A 12,947-nucleotide genomic window follows, 5' to 3' on the forward strand; every position below is an offset into this window, starting at 1 on the left:
TACCTGTCTCCTCAGTGCACAGGACCGCTGTGCGTCACCTCCAAGACACGGTTTTGGCAGTTTCAAGGCACTTGCCTTGTGTCCCAAGACGCTGGAATCTCCGGGGGTGGGGAGGGGTGGGGAGATGAGCACCAAGGATGTTCAGGCTCTGTGCATGCCCCTGGAGGGTGAACTCTGGGAGCCTCCGACCCATTGCTGCCCCTGCACAGCTCACCCAAACCTCAGGTTCTTGCAGTCTGCCTATGCCGCTGGTGAGGGCCTTCGCTCCTAGTGGCTGTGGCAGGTGCGGCTCCTGGCGGCTGTGGCTGCTGTGTCTCCTAGCGGCTGCACTTAAATGTGACTAAGCAGGTTTGGAGCGGGACGCCGTCTTCCCTGCCTTTTGTTTTGTTTTGTTTTTTCCTGGTTGCTCTTCCGAGTTGTGTGGATTTTTTTGGCTCCACACTGTCCAGGGAACTTCACGCTCCTCTCCCTGCAGCTCTATGCTGCTCCACTTACGCGTTTGTCGCGTTCTATCCCTCTCTGTCTGTGAGCTCCCTCACATCCATCCTCCTGTGTCGGCCATCTTGCGAGTCTTCTCTCGAGACTAATTTTTAAGTTGATAATTTTATATTTTCCACAAATGATACTATTTTAAAAGCTTTATTTATTCACTTATTTGTATTTTGAAAGACAAAGTTATGGAGAGGGATGAGGAGAAAGAGAGATCTTTCATTTACAGGTTAATTCCCCAGTTTGCCGCAATGACCCAGGCTGGGCCAGGCTAAACCTGGGAGCTTCGCTCAAGTCTTTCATGTGCCTGCAGGATCCCAAGTGCTTGAGCCATCTTCTGCTTTCCCAGGCACAGCAACAGGGAGCTAATCAGAAGTGGAGCAACTGGAACTCCAGTCGATGCCCATATAGGATGCTGGGATCATAGGCTATGTCATAGCACCAACCCCCTGTGAATGATGGAGTAAATATTGACCCCCCCATGTATTCTTCACAATGAATTATATCAGTATTTCCCACTAAACCCAAACAAATGTCCTTCAAATCAACTCGCCTTTAGCCAAATGTGGTATCACCTGGTAGGAAGAGAGATAGGCTTGAATAGGAGTGGAGAAAGGCAACAATCTTAACTGATTGTGAATAGCTTAATTTTCCAAGGGCATATGTTCATAAAAATACCATGTTAGGGTTTCTCTCAGGGACCGTGTGTGCGCAGTTGGCTCTGACTGTGCTGCATCTTCCTCTCGTCTGCCCTTTGTCACATGTCCTAAGCATTCGTTCCCTCTGACTGCATCTGCACAGCAGGGAAGGACTGATTAGGGGCTGTTTCCACTGCCTATTCCAGAGGGGAGATACGGTCCTGGTACGGCTGGTGGAATTCTGAATGCATTTCCCTTGATAGGACCATTACTCTACCTTTCTCTCTGTGAGGTTCTTGGTTCATTATGGGCTAACTAAGCCCTTAGAAACAGCTACCCTGGGCATCTTGCAAAATGCATGAATAGCTTTGTTTTTACAGGAAAATGTGTCTCAATTTCCAAGCATCTAATTTACACACGAACTCTTGTCAGTACTGGGAATGCCACATGAATTACAGAGGCTTAGAGGAAAAAACCATACAAATCCAGGCTACCTGGTCACTTTTGGGTGATCTGTTTCATACCTGTATTATTCTACTTGCTCAAATAAAGTTTTTCACTCAAGGAAATAAACCTTGCTAAATTGTATTGATATACTTTCCCCCAAATTTAGAATTTCTTCCCAAATTTAGAACTGTGACAGGCTGAAAGGTTCACTGTGTTCGCAGCATTATCCTTGTTTCCAAACTGCATGTATGTCTCTTCTGGTGAAGGATTTAGTTGTGTTTAAAGTATCGTTGTCTGTAAGCTGGTAGGGTTTCATAGATGGAGCTCTTAATCTTGCAAGGCACCTGCCTCCCACTGTAAGTGTGTAATCTGAGTGGAATCATGAAGCCCAAAGCCGAGGGTCTTCAGAAATTCATGGGAGGAGCTATATATAGATTGCAAAATAATTTTCACACCTAAATATAAACTTTTAATTCCATTTTGTCATGAAGTTTTTGAAACCGTCCACACACTCTCACAAGATGGGGACACCAAAAATTGTGATTGTAGAACACTTAGATATACAAAGGCTTAAAACAAATCAAAAACATAACAGCCTTGGGAATGAAGTCATCAATGGACAATGTTGAACCGGCAACACCTTCTCTAAGGAGATCATGTTTTGGGTACTTTCTCTGCATGAATCAACAAACAGCATAGTGTACCTGTCTGCACTCTTTTCAAGTCTGTAATAAATAGGGTGGCCATTACAGCAAGTTAGGTAAAGGGATCCCACTGGAGAGCAGCTCAGGGCATGTTCTGAGGTCATCCACACTAGTACATCCTCTTTTCACTGAACACGCTTTGAAGAGTGCAAGAACATTGAATGTAGCCACAGGACTTCCAGCCTCAGAAGACCAGCCAGCTCACTGCTGGCTTGAAAAGTCATCCTGCCTGCTGTTTCTTTGGGGTCTTCATTTGAAGAAGGGAACCTGCTCTTGTTGAGTCTGTGCAGGGCTTGGAGTTGTAGGGTCAGAGGGCACTGGGTCCCCTAGTTTCTGTGCCTGCTAACAGCTGTGCCAGGCCTGCTGCTCGCCTCTTTTGTACTTTTGGGGTGCCATCAGGTGGCAGCATCAGAAACTGAAGATACTACTGCACCTTCCCGTCTGCTTCTTCCACCCTGCTGCTTTTCTTTGGAGACTGTTTTGGATCAAAGGTTACAGAGTAAAGGTGAATTGACAGTAACGTGGTGGGAGCTGTGTCTGGCAGTTGGGTCCAAGCCATTCAGTTTGCTGCCCTTCTAATCCAGTGTTCACAGTGAGTGAATCAAATGTTCATTTTGTGTACTGGAGGAATATCTTAGTGAAGTCTTGGAGGTCACCTGGTGATGCCTTCACTTGAGGTAGCAACAATCACCACCTTGATTTTTAGGATGTGATACTAATTGGAAACCTGGTCAGTTATCTGCCCCATTCAGGTTGGTGTGGTCAGTGCAGGACATTCTTTGAGGTCTGTATCCTAGAGGACTTGCAGAAGAGTTGGGGAAATAGAACGTGTGTCAAGAGTTGGCAGTGTGACCAGTGTTGAAGGTGTGGCACAGATAGGAGGATGCAGTGGAAGAAATAATCTTGGCCTTGAAGGGAGGGGAGCTCCTGGCAGATAGTGAAGGCACCTTCCAGCCCAGAGGGATGTACCAGAATGGCAGGGAATGAGCAGGGAAAAGGCACAGAGGCCCATGTTGTGGTACAGTGGGGCGGGCTACCTTTTGTGTCTTTGATATCCCATTATTGGAGCAAGCTTCAATTTGGTTCCCAGCTGCTGTCTTCCAATGTGGGACACCCAGAGTCCTGGCTCCTGGTTTAAACCAGGATGTTGCAGCCGTTTGAGTAATGAACCAGTGGATAAAAGATCTCTTTTTCTCTCTCTCTCCCTCCCTGCCTCCATCACTTCCTTCCTCTCTGACTTTCAAATAAATCTTTTTTATAAAAGTAAGAAGGAGAGAGAGAGACCAGGTCTCTGAGCAGGAGTTCTGTGTTCAGGAGACAGTGGGGATGAGGTGAGATAATTGGGTTGTGAAAAAGTACAGTGACTAGTTCCTGTAAGACTGGGCAGAAATGAAAGGGTCAGATAGTCCATAGGATGGTTAGTGTTGGATGTATCAGTTTTAATGTTGAATTTAATTTAATGTTTTTTAATTTAATGTTAATTTAATTTAATGTTTAACATGAATTTAATTTAGTGTTTAATGCACTAAATTTAAATGTATAAGTTTGTCAGGGTTTGGAAGAGTGGATCTTTGAAATTTTTTCTGTTTCTCAGTATTCAGAGGTCTGTGAAACTAAAGGGTGGGTGTAATTCATTGAGTGTAAGAAAATATAATGTGAGACATTAATAATAGGGGAAATTGGGTATGGTATATATGGAAGCTCTTTTTTTTTCGCAGTTTACCTTGAAAATAAGACTATTCTGAAACAAAAATTAAACAATGTCTAGAAGGAACACTTTACAAGGAGACTTGTTTTAATTACATTGAATAATGTTTGAAGGAAAAAAATAGCTTTGCCTTTAAGGGAAGGGTGACCCTAGGCATTTTAGTAAGTTTAAAAAATAGTTGTGCTGATTTGAGAAGTGGAGAGTTAGCAAGAGAGAGAGACACAGAGAGCGCTTCCATCTGCTGGTTACCTGCTCCCAGTACCCGTTATGGCTGCCGGAGTCACAACCAGAGCCAGGAGCCTGGGTCTCCCACCAGGGTGTCAGGGAACCAGTTACTCACCCACCACTATGGTCTCCCTGGGTCTGTATTGTCAGGAAGCTGAACATGGGAACTGAGAGTTTAACCCAGGCATTCTGACGTTATATAGGTTAAGGCAAGACCTGGTGGGCTAAGACTGTGGACAGAATACTCCAACAACTTGCGTAGTTGTCAGAGTAGGTGCCAAAATTCTCTGCATTCACTGGCAGCCAAGGCTAAGGGGGCCCACAGCTAGCAGTTAACAGACGCTGTAGTGACAGATAAATAACACAGATACTTCTCCACTTGGTCATCAGAGACACATTCTTTTCTTTTTTAAAGGTTTATTTTTATTGGAAAGGCAGATTTACAGAGAGAAAGATCCTCCATCTGCTGACCCATTCCCCAGGTGGCCACAATGGCTAGAGCTGAGCCAATCTGAAGCCAGGATCCTGGAGCTTCCTTTGGGTCTCCCACGTGGGTGCAGGATCCCAAGGCTGATCTGAAGCCAGGAGCCAGGAGTTTAGGGGCCCATGGAGTTGAACCATGTTCTGCTGCTTTTCCGAGGCCATAAGCACGGAACTGTACCAGAAGTAGAACAGCTGGGACTCAAACTGGCACCCTGATGGGATGCCAGTGGCACAGGCAGAAGGTTAGCCTGTATGCTACGGTTCCAGCCTCTTTCTTTTTTTTTAAGATTTATTTATTTTTATTGGAAAGGCAGATATACAGAAAGGAGAGACAGAGAGGAAGATCTTCTGTCTGTCTACTCACTCCCCAACTGGCTGCAGTGGCTGGAGCCAAGCCAGTCTGAAGCCAGGAGCCTTGAGACTCTTTCAGGTCTCCCATGTGGGTACAGGGTCCCAAGGCTTTGGGCTGTCCTTTATTGCGTTAACTGGCCACAAGCATGGAGCTGGATGGGAAGTGGGACCGCTGGGATTAGAACTGGTGCTCATATGGGATCCTGGTGCATTCAAGGTGAGAACTCTAGCTGCTATGCTATTGCACTGGGCCCACTTTTTTTTAAGATTTATCTATTTTTATTGAAAGGCAGATTTTACAGAAAGGAGGGGAGACAAAGAGAAAGATCTTCTCTCCTAGCTCAGTCTCTAAGTGGTCTAAGTGGCCAAAGCCAAGCCAATCTGAAGCCAGCATCATGGAGTTTTCTTTTGCATCTCCCATGTGGGTGCAGGTTCTTGAGGCTTTGGGCTGTCCTCTCCTGCTTTTCCAGGCTACAAGCAGAAAGATGAATGTGAACTGGATCAGCTGGGACTCTAACTGGCACTCATATGGGATCCCCGCAGATGCAATGCGAGGACTTTAGCCACTAGGCTACCACGCAGGGGCCCCAGAGACACATTCTTACACAGACACTCATAAAGGGAACTCTCATGAAGAATTCCCTCAATAGCATCTCCTTACTTAATACAATGTTAGGTGTCAGCCGCTCTTCATAATGTCCCTGTCAGCCTAACCAGTGGCACAGCACCAAAATGCAGTTCAGGACAAATGCCCTTCTGAGGTTTGAAACTAGGCAGTCTCCCCAAGCTGTAAGCTCAACTTGAAAGTAAAACCTAACCATACAAAGCAGTGATAAGTCCAGAATCCTTCCCCTTGCAGTACACATACGCTACAGTGTACACACTATGCAGTCACACCAAGTTTGCCATGTCACTTAAGGACAGAGTTTGTAATCTCTTACCTTCCCTCTCGTCTGTCCCTTAACATAAATCTCTGCCAAGCACCCATGCTGGCCTCAGGGTCCAAAGAGGCCGCAGTGCGTAAGCATGGTAAGAACCTGAGGCACGAGGGTGATTGGGCTGGTGGGACACATAGCAGATGCTGTAGCAGGAAATCAAATCAGTAATGAGGAATGGAGCTGGCGTGCAGCCACGTCCGCTAAGATGCCCACAGCCCATGTCAGAGTGCCGGCGATCACTGCTCGGCTCCCGCCCCAGCTCCGGCCTCCTGTAATGCGAATCTTGGGAAACTTAAGTAACTGAAAGTCGGCCACCGCGTGGGAGACCTGGATTGAGTACTGGCTCCTGGCTTCAGTGCAACCAAACCCTCACTGTTGCACACCTCTGGGGACTGAGCCAGCTGATGGGAGCTCCTTTCTTCCCCTTTTCCCTCTCCCTCCTTCCCCTTTGTTGCCTTCTTTCTTCCTTCTTTATTTTTTATTTTTTTAAAGGATGGGCTTGGTTTCCACCTAGACAGTTGATGAGCTTGCCAGGGCAGACCTGAATGAAACAATCTTATTTTACTTTGGCAGGAATGTGGTCAGGAATGTAATTTTTCTTTCTCCTAGTGTGTTAGCCAAGGCTAACATGAAAAAAAAAAAAGAGGGGTGTGTGTCAAATCTCATACTGATCAAGGAAACTAGTCATTTTAACCTAGAAAAATTATAACCCGGATGTATTACAAAGTACACTCTGAGCTACCCTACAAGACAGTTACTAATTATTATTAGTATTCTTGGTAAAGAGTTGCTAAAGAGGCTGGCAATGAGACATAGCAAGTTGAACTCCTGCTTAGACTCTAGTACCCCGTAGCGGAGTGCTGCCTTAAGCCCAGACTAGCTACTTTGCTTCTGATCCAGCGCCTTGCTCATGCGCCCTGGAAAGCAACAGAAGATGGTACAAGTGCTTGAGCCCCTGCCAGGCTTGTGGGAGATCGGAGTGGAGTTCTGGCGTTGGCCTGGGCCTGCTCTGGCCGCTGTCACCATTTGAAGAGTGAATTGGCAATGGAGGACTTTGCTCTCTGTCTGTGCCCTCTCCCGCTCTTCTCGTTCCTTCTTCACCTCCCTCCTGCTCTCTGAGTCTTTGCCTGACAAATAAATACATCTTTTTGAAAAAGCACTCGCTTTAAGCACTTAACAGTCTTTGGGTGAGCCTAAAATAAAACTCCTTGTATAGTTTAATTTGGGAGGCTGAATAATTTTATTTGCCTTGGGGAATATTTGTTAGCCAGTTGCATGTTGAAAACATTATCCAGTTTATAGCTGCTTAACATTTCTACCAGTTATGGATTTTTATTTTTGGATTTTTTTGTTTTTGTTTTTACGTTGCAGTGTCTTAATCTTGGGTGCTTCAGGTGGAGTTGGTACTTTTGCTATACAGGTAAAACCATTTTTTAATCTTATAACTAGGAAGATTGTGGGTTCTTTTAGTTTTTGTATGAAACAGTTTTAATTTTTTTAAATTATTTTATGATACAGTTCAGTAGACTCTGGGATTTCATTCAACCCCTTCCCAAATCCTTTCCCGCACAACACTGATTTCCCCTAAATTATTACAATAATATAGTTCTTCGTGAACAGTCATAAGTCCATCATTGCAGGCATGGATAATGACAGATCTTTGATCTGGAAATAGAGATGCATACTACATTATATCCTCACATCTGGAAATGATAGTCTCCATTACACAATTACTATGCATTCCTTTAGATGAAAAGCCACAAAACAAAATCAACAAATTTACAATGCCATGAAGTTACATAACATGCTACTGAATGATTAATGTTTCACTGAAAAAATGCAAAAGAAAATCATGAACCTTCTTGAGGAAAATGATGCTAGAGTATGAATCAGTGAAGAACTTGAGGAAAAAACTTTTGAAGAAATGAAAATAAAAACATCAAAATCCATGAGATATAGTTTCCACTGATATTTGTTGGTGAGATGTGTCTCCTGTAGGCAACAGATAGATGGGTTTTGTTTTTTTTAATCTAGTCTACTAATCTATGAAGTTTGATCTATGGGTTTAAGCCTTTTCCGTTTAAGGTCACTATGAATAGGTGGTAACTTGATTCTGTCATTTTAGCAATGGATTCATGGTTTGATTTAGTGTTCTGTTGGTATCTTACTGGGATGTTCTTCATGTTTACCTTTGGTTTTTGTGGGTACTATTACTTTTCTCTGTCAAGAGAACTTCTTTAAGTATCATTTGTAGGGCAGGTCTGGAAGAGGTGTATTCTTTGAGCTTTTTTTCACTGTGGAAAAATTTCATTTCCAAAGCCAAAGGAAAACTTTGCGGAGTATGTTATTCTGGGCTGACAAGTTTTTCCTTTTAGAATCTGGAATATGTCACTCCATTCTCTTCTGACCTGTGGATTTTTCTGTGAAAGGTCAGCTGTGAGTGTGATTGCCATTCCTTTATATGTTAATTGATTTTTTTCATTTGCATGTTTAAGGATCTTTTTTTTTTAATGTTCGATTGGAGAGAGCTTGATTATCATGTGTCATGGTAAAGATTGCTTTTGATAAACCCTGTTGGAAGTTCTGTGCCCCTCCTGGATAATGCTTCCCAAGTCTTTCTCTAGATTAGGGAAATTTTCCCTTATTATTTCATTAAATACATTTTTTTTAAAGATTTATTTTTATTACAAAGTCAGATATACAGAGAGGAGGAGAGACAGAGAGGAAGATCTTCCTCCCGATTATTCACTCCCCAAGTGAGCCGCAACGGGCCGGTACTGCACCGATCCGATGCGGGAACCAGGAACCTCTTCCAGGTCTCCCACGTGGGTGCAGGGTCCCAATGCATTGGGTCGTCCTCGACTGCTTTCCCAGGCCACAAGCAGGGAGCTGGGTGGGAAGTGGAGCTGCTGGGATTAGAACCGGCGCCCATATGGGATCCCGGGGCATTCAAGGCGAGGACTTTAGCCGCTAGGCCACGCCGCCGGGCCCCATTAAATACATTTTTAAACCCAGCTTCTCTTTCTGTACCTTCTGGAACTCCCATAACTCTTACATTGGACTTTTTAATAGTGTCTCTTAATTCTTGAATACTTTTCTTACTTTGACTGAGTTTATCTTCCACCTTTTTGATTGTTTCACCATTGTGACAAGAAATATTTTCCAATTCTGAGAATCTCTTCTGTCTCTTTCATTCTATTTTGGAGACTCTCCACTGAATTTTTAATTTGCTCCATTATGTCTTTCATTTCTAGTAATTCTACTTGATTTTGTTTCAGTGTTGGTGTTTTCCTGTGTGACATATTCCTTAAATCCCTGTTTGTGCTTCTTGTTGATAATAAGCTTTATAACAAGTTTTTAAGGTTCTTTATCCCCATTTCCTCAATCACCATTTTGTGAAGTGTGGCAAAGGCTGTGAAATTGGAGGAACAAAAATGAGCTGCACATGCTGAGCTGGGAGCGAACTGACCTCCAGCTCAGTACATTGCACTGGTCCTGCAGGGAAAATAATACCGACAAGTCAAAATAGGTCTGTGTGGCCCTCAGACCTCATGGGCAGCAGGTTCCGGCAAGATCAGCACAAACAGCAATCTAGTTATATAGGACACCTGGTGTCTCCCTAATCCTGGGACCTGCTCCAACCGGAAGTGGTAGAAAGGTTGTACAGACAACAGTGCAGCCACAGTACGGAATCACAGGAGGTGGAGAGTGATTACCCAGGAGCAGGGGCTATGGAGACCTTGGTGGAAGCCTAACAGAAGAGTCCAGACCTGAAACTCACTGGTGGGAGTGGTACTAGTGACTGCAACAAAGAACTGGGTAACAGCCACAATAAGTAAAATTGAATTGTAGCCCTGTGGGTGACACAGCTTAGAAACCTGCCCTAAGGAGAAGAATCTGCTAAGCAGAAGTTCGATGACCAAGAGCAGAAGGACAGACAGAAGCACAATGGATATTACTGAACACTCCACTGCAAAGGAGCAGAAGCCTTTGTTTTTATGCATCTTTTTCAAAGATTGATTTATTTTTATTGGAAATGCAGATATACAGAGAGGAGGAGAGACAGAGAGGAGGATCTTCCATCTGATGGTTCACTCCCCAAATGACTGCAATGGCTAGAGCTGAGCCAATCTGGAGTCAGGAGCCAGGAGCTCTTTGGGTCTCCCACGCGGGTGCAGGGTCCCAAGGCTTTGGGCCGTCCTCATCTGCTTTCCCAGGCCACAAGCAGGGAGCTGAACGGGAAGCAGGGCCACCGGGATTAGAACTGGAGATCATATGGGATCCCGGTGCTTGCAAGGCAAGGACTTTAACCTACGCTATCGCTCTGGGTCCTGTTTTTATGAATTTTTAAGTTCGCATATTATAAACTATTTTTTCTTAAAACACAAGAAAAAAAATTGGTCTGGTGAATATACTGTGATTGGAGCTTACTCTTCTAAGAGGAAAATGTCCTAATATAGACATGTATTCACCTTTCCAGTGGTTTAAGATGCAGGCTGTCTGGACATCTTGCCCAGTAGCTGCAGGATGAACATTGGCAGTGCAGAGAAATGAAAGTTTACACTATGGTTGGATGCACCAATGCCAGTCAAATTGTCCTCACACCTTTAAAATAGAAAATTGTTAAGCTGCTTCTGAAATACACAGAAACTCAGTAGAAAAAGAAACACTGAATGCTAGTAGTTCCCTAAGGTGATTACAGATTCACTGTAATCCCTACAAAAATGCCAACCGCCTTTTTTGTCTTTACATAAATACCCAAGTTTGTCCTAATGTGTATGTGGTATTGCAACTGAGCAAGCAATCTTGAGAAAGAATAAGGTTAAAGGATACCTGCTTCCCACTTTCAAGCTTACTACAAAGCTGCATCAATGAAGTTAACGTACTGGCATAGGAGTACACAGATCAGTGGGGGGATGCCAGAAGCAAGCCTATACATCTGTGGTCAGTTGGTTTCTGATAAGGATGGCAAGACCAGTAAATTCATCAAGAATGGTTTTCCAGTGGATTCTGTTGGGATAACAAGATATCTGCGTGTAAGAGAATGAAGCCACTCTGTCTACCTCACATAGTATAGGAAACAAAATCTCAGAATGGGTAAAGACCTTCTAACAATTATATTATTTAACCTCTAATATGTAAAATAATATAATTGTTAGAAGAAATGTAAATGTCCTTAGTTTTAGCAGTGGATTTCTTTTTTTTTTTTAAAGATTTATTTTTTATTACAGTCAGATATACACAGAGGAGGAGAGACAGAGAGGAAGATCTTCGGTCCGATGTTTCACTCCCCAAGTGAGCCGCAACGGGCCGGTACTGCACCGATCTGATGCCGGGAACCAGGAACCTCTTCCGGGTCTCCCACGCGGGTGCAGGGTTCCAAAGCTTTGGGCCGTCCTCATCTGCTCTCCCAGGCCACAAGCAGGGAGCTGGGTGGGAAGTGGAGCTGCCGGGATTAGAACCGGCGCCCATATGGGATCCCGGGGCTCTCAAGGCGAGGACTTTAGCCGCTAGGCCACGCCGCCGGGCCCAGCAGTGGATTTCTAATGTGCAACACCAAACACTCAAGCAACAAAATTAAAACAAAATGGATAAATTGACTTCGTTTAAATTCAAAAAAATGTTATATGTCAAAGGACATTACCAAGAAAGTGAAAGGGGAGCCCACAGACCAGGAGAAAGTATTTGTAAGTCATTATTCTGATAAAGGTGTAGTATCCAGAATACATACAGTTCTTATAGTTCAACAACAAAAAAGGTAAGCCATCCAATGAAAACACCTTCAAAGAACTCGAATAGTTTTTTTTTTTTAGAGTATGTATTAGGCAATAAGTCCAGGAAGGGTTTTTCAGTATCTTTAATTATTGGAGAAATGCAAATTAAAATCATGATGAGATACTATCTCACACCTGCTACGTTTATAGCCAGGAGAAATGAAAATATGCATTGAAACAGAACTTACAAATGCATGTTCTATAGCTGCATTATTCAAAATACTGAAAAAGTGGGCATACTCTAAAGTCTGTCAACTGGTGAATGCATAAACAGTGTCATAAGCATACAATGGAATATTATTCATCCACAAACAATGACATTCTGATGCCTGATGTAACAGGAAGAAGCCTTTGGACAATTATACTAAGTGAAACCATCTCAGTGCAAAAGGCGACACTGTAGGATCACTTCTATTTTGTCCAGAATAGGCAGATCCATAGAGAGGAAGCAGGAAATTATTGGATACTATATGTGAAGTTAATTTGGGGGCTGATGAAAATATCTTGGATTTCAAGATTATTCCTGCACAATATCGCGAATGTACTAAAAGTCATTTACTAGAGTGGTAAATTTTAGTTTGTGTGAATTTTACCTCTGTAATGGCCTGCTTCTTTCTTCACTATAATAAAATACTAGAGACAGGCTACTTGGGAAGAAAAAAAGAGGCTTCTTTAGCACACAGTTTTGGAGTTTCAAGGGCATGGAGGCTGCATTGCCTCTGCTCTGGTGAGGGTCCCACTGTGAAGGTAGATGGACTTATGGGAGTGCAGAGGCCAAGGCAAATGGCCACCTCTTGAACCAGGAACAGAGAGAAAATGGGAGGGACTGGGTTTGCTCCTTTTATATCAAGCCTCTCCAAAAACTCAAGGGTCGTAGGAGAACTCTTTTGCCCCTGACCTAAGACCCTCACCCTGGGCTCCACCTTTCAAAGGTTCACCCTACCACCTCCCAATACCACCACACAGGGTGATCAAGTTCCCAGCACATGAATCTTTGTGTAAGGACATAAACCACATTCAACCAGAGCAACCTGTAATCAAGTAAGAAGAAAGCAATGCAGGCGTGGGGCCCAGAGGTTGCCCTGATGTGAACAGATGTTTGACCAGCTCCTAAGAGAGGAGGCTAATTAAGCCTCTCTCAAAATGGGAAAATGGGACCTTTCCCCAGAACAGGAGTGAGTGAGGGGGAG

At 43.8% G+C, this 12,947-nt stretch overlaps 1 protein-coding gene across 1 annotated transcript in view; it reads left to right on the forward strand.

Moving 5' to 3' along the window:
• RTN4IP1 (reticulon 4 interacting protein 1) overlaps positions 1 to 12,947 on the forward strand; it is a 53,857-nt gene that overhangs the window by 19,854 nt on the left and 21,056 nt on the right. The window contains exon 5 of the mRNA XM_058660219.1: positions 7,355 to 7,403. Within this exon, the coding sequence (XP_058516202.1) occupies positions 7,355 to 7,403 (49 nt within the window). The remainder of the gene's footprint in view (positions 1 to 7,354; positions 7,404 to 12,947) is intronic.

The sequence above is a fragment of the Ochotona princeps genome, chromosome 1 (genome assembly GCF_030435755.1).
Source record: "Ochotona princeps isolate mOchPri1 chromosome 1, mOchPri1.hap1, whole genome shotgun sequence".
In the NCBI taxonomy this organism is placed as follows: domain Eukaryota; kingdom Metazoa; phylum Chordata; class Mammalia; order Lagomorpha; family Ochotonidae; genus Ochotona; species Ochotona princeps.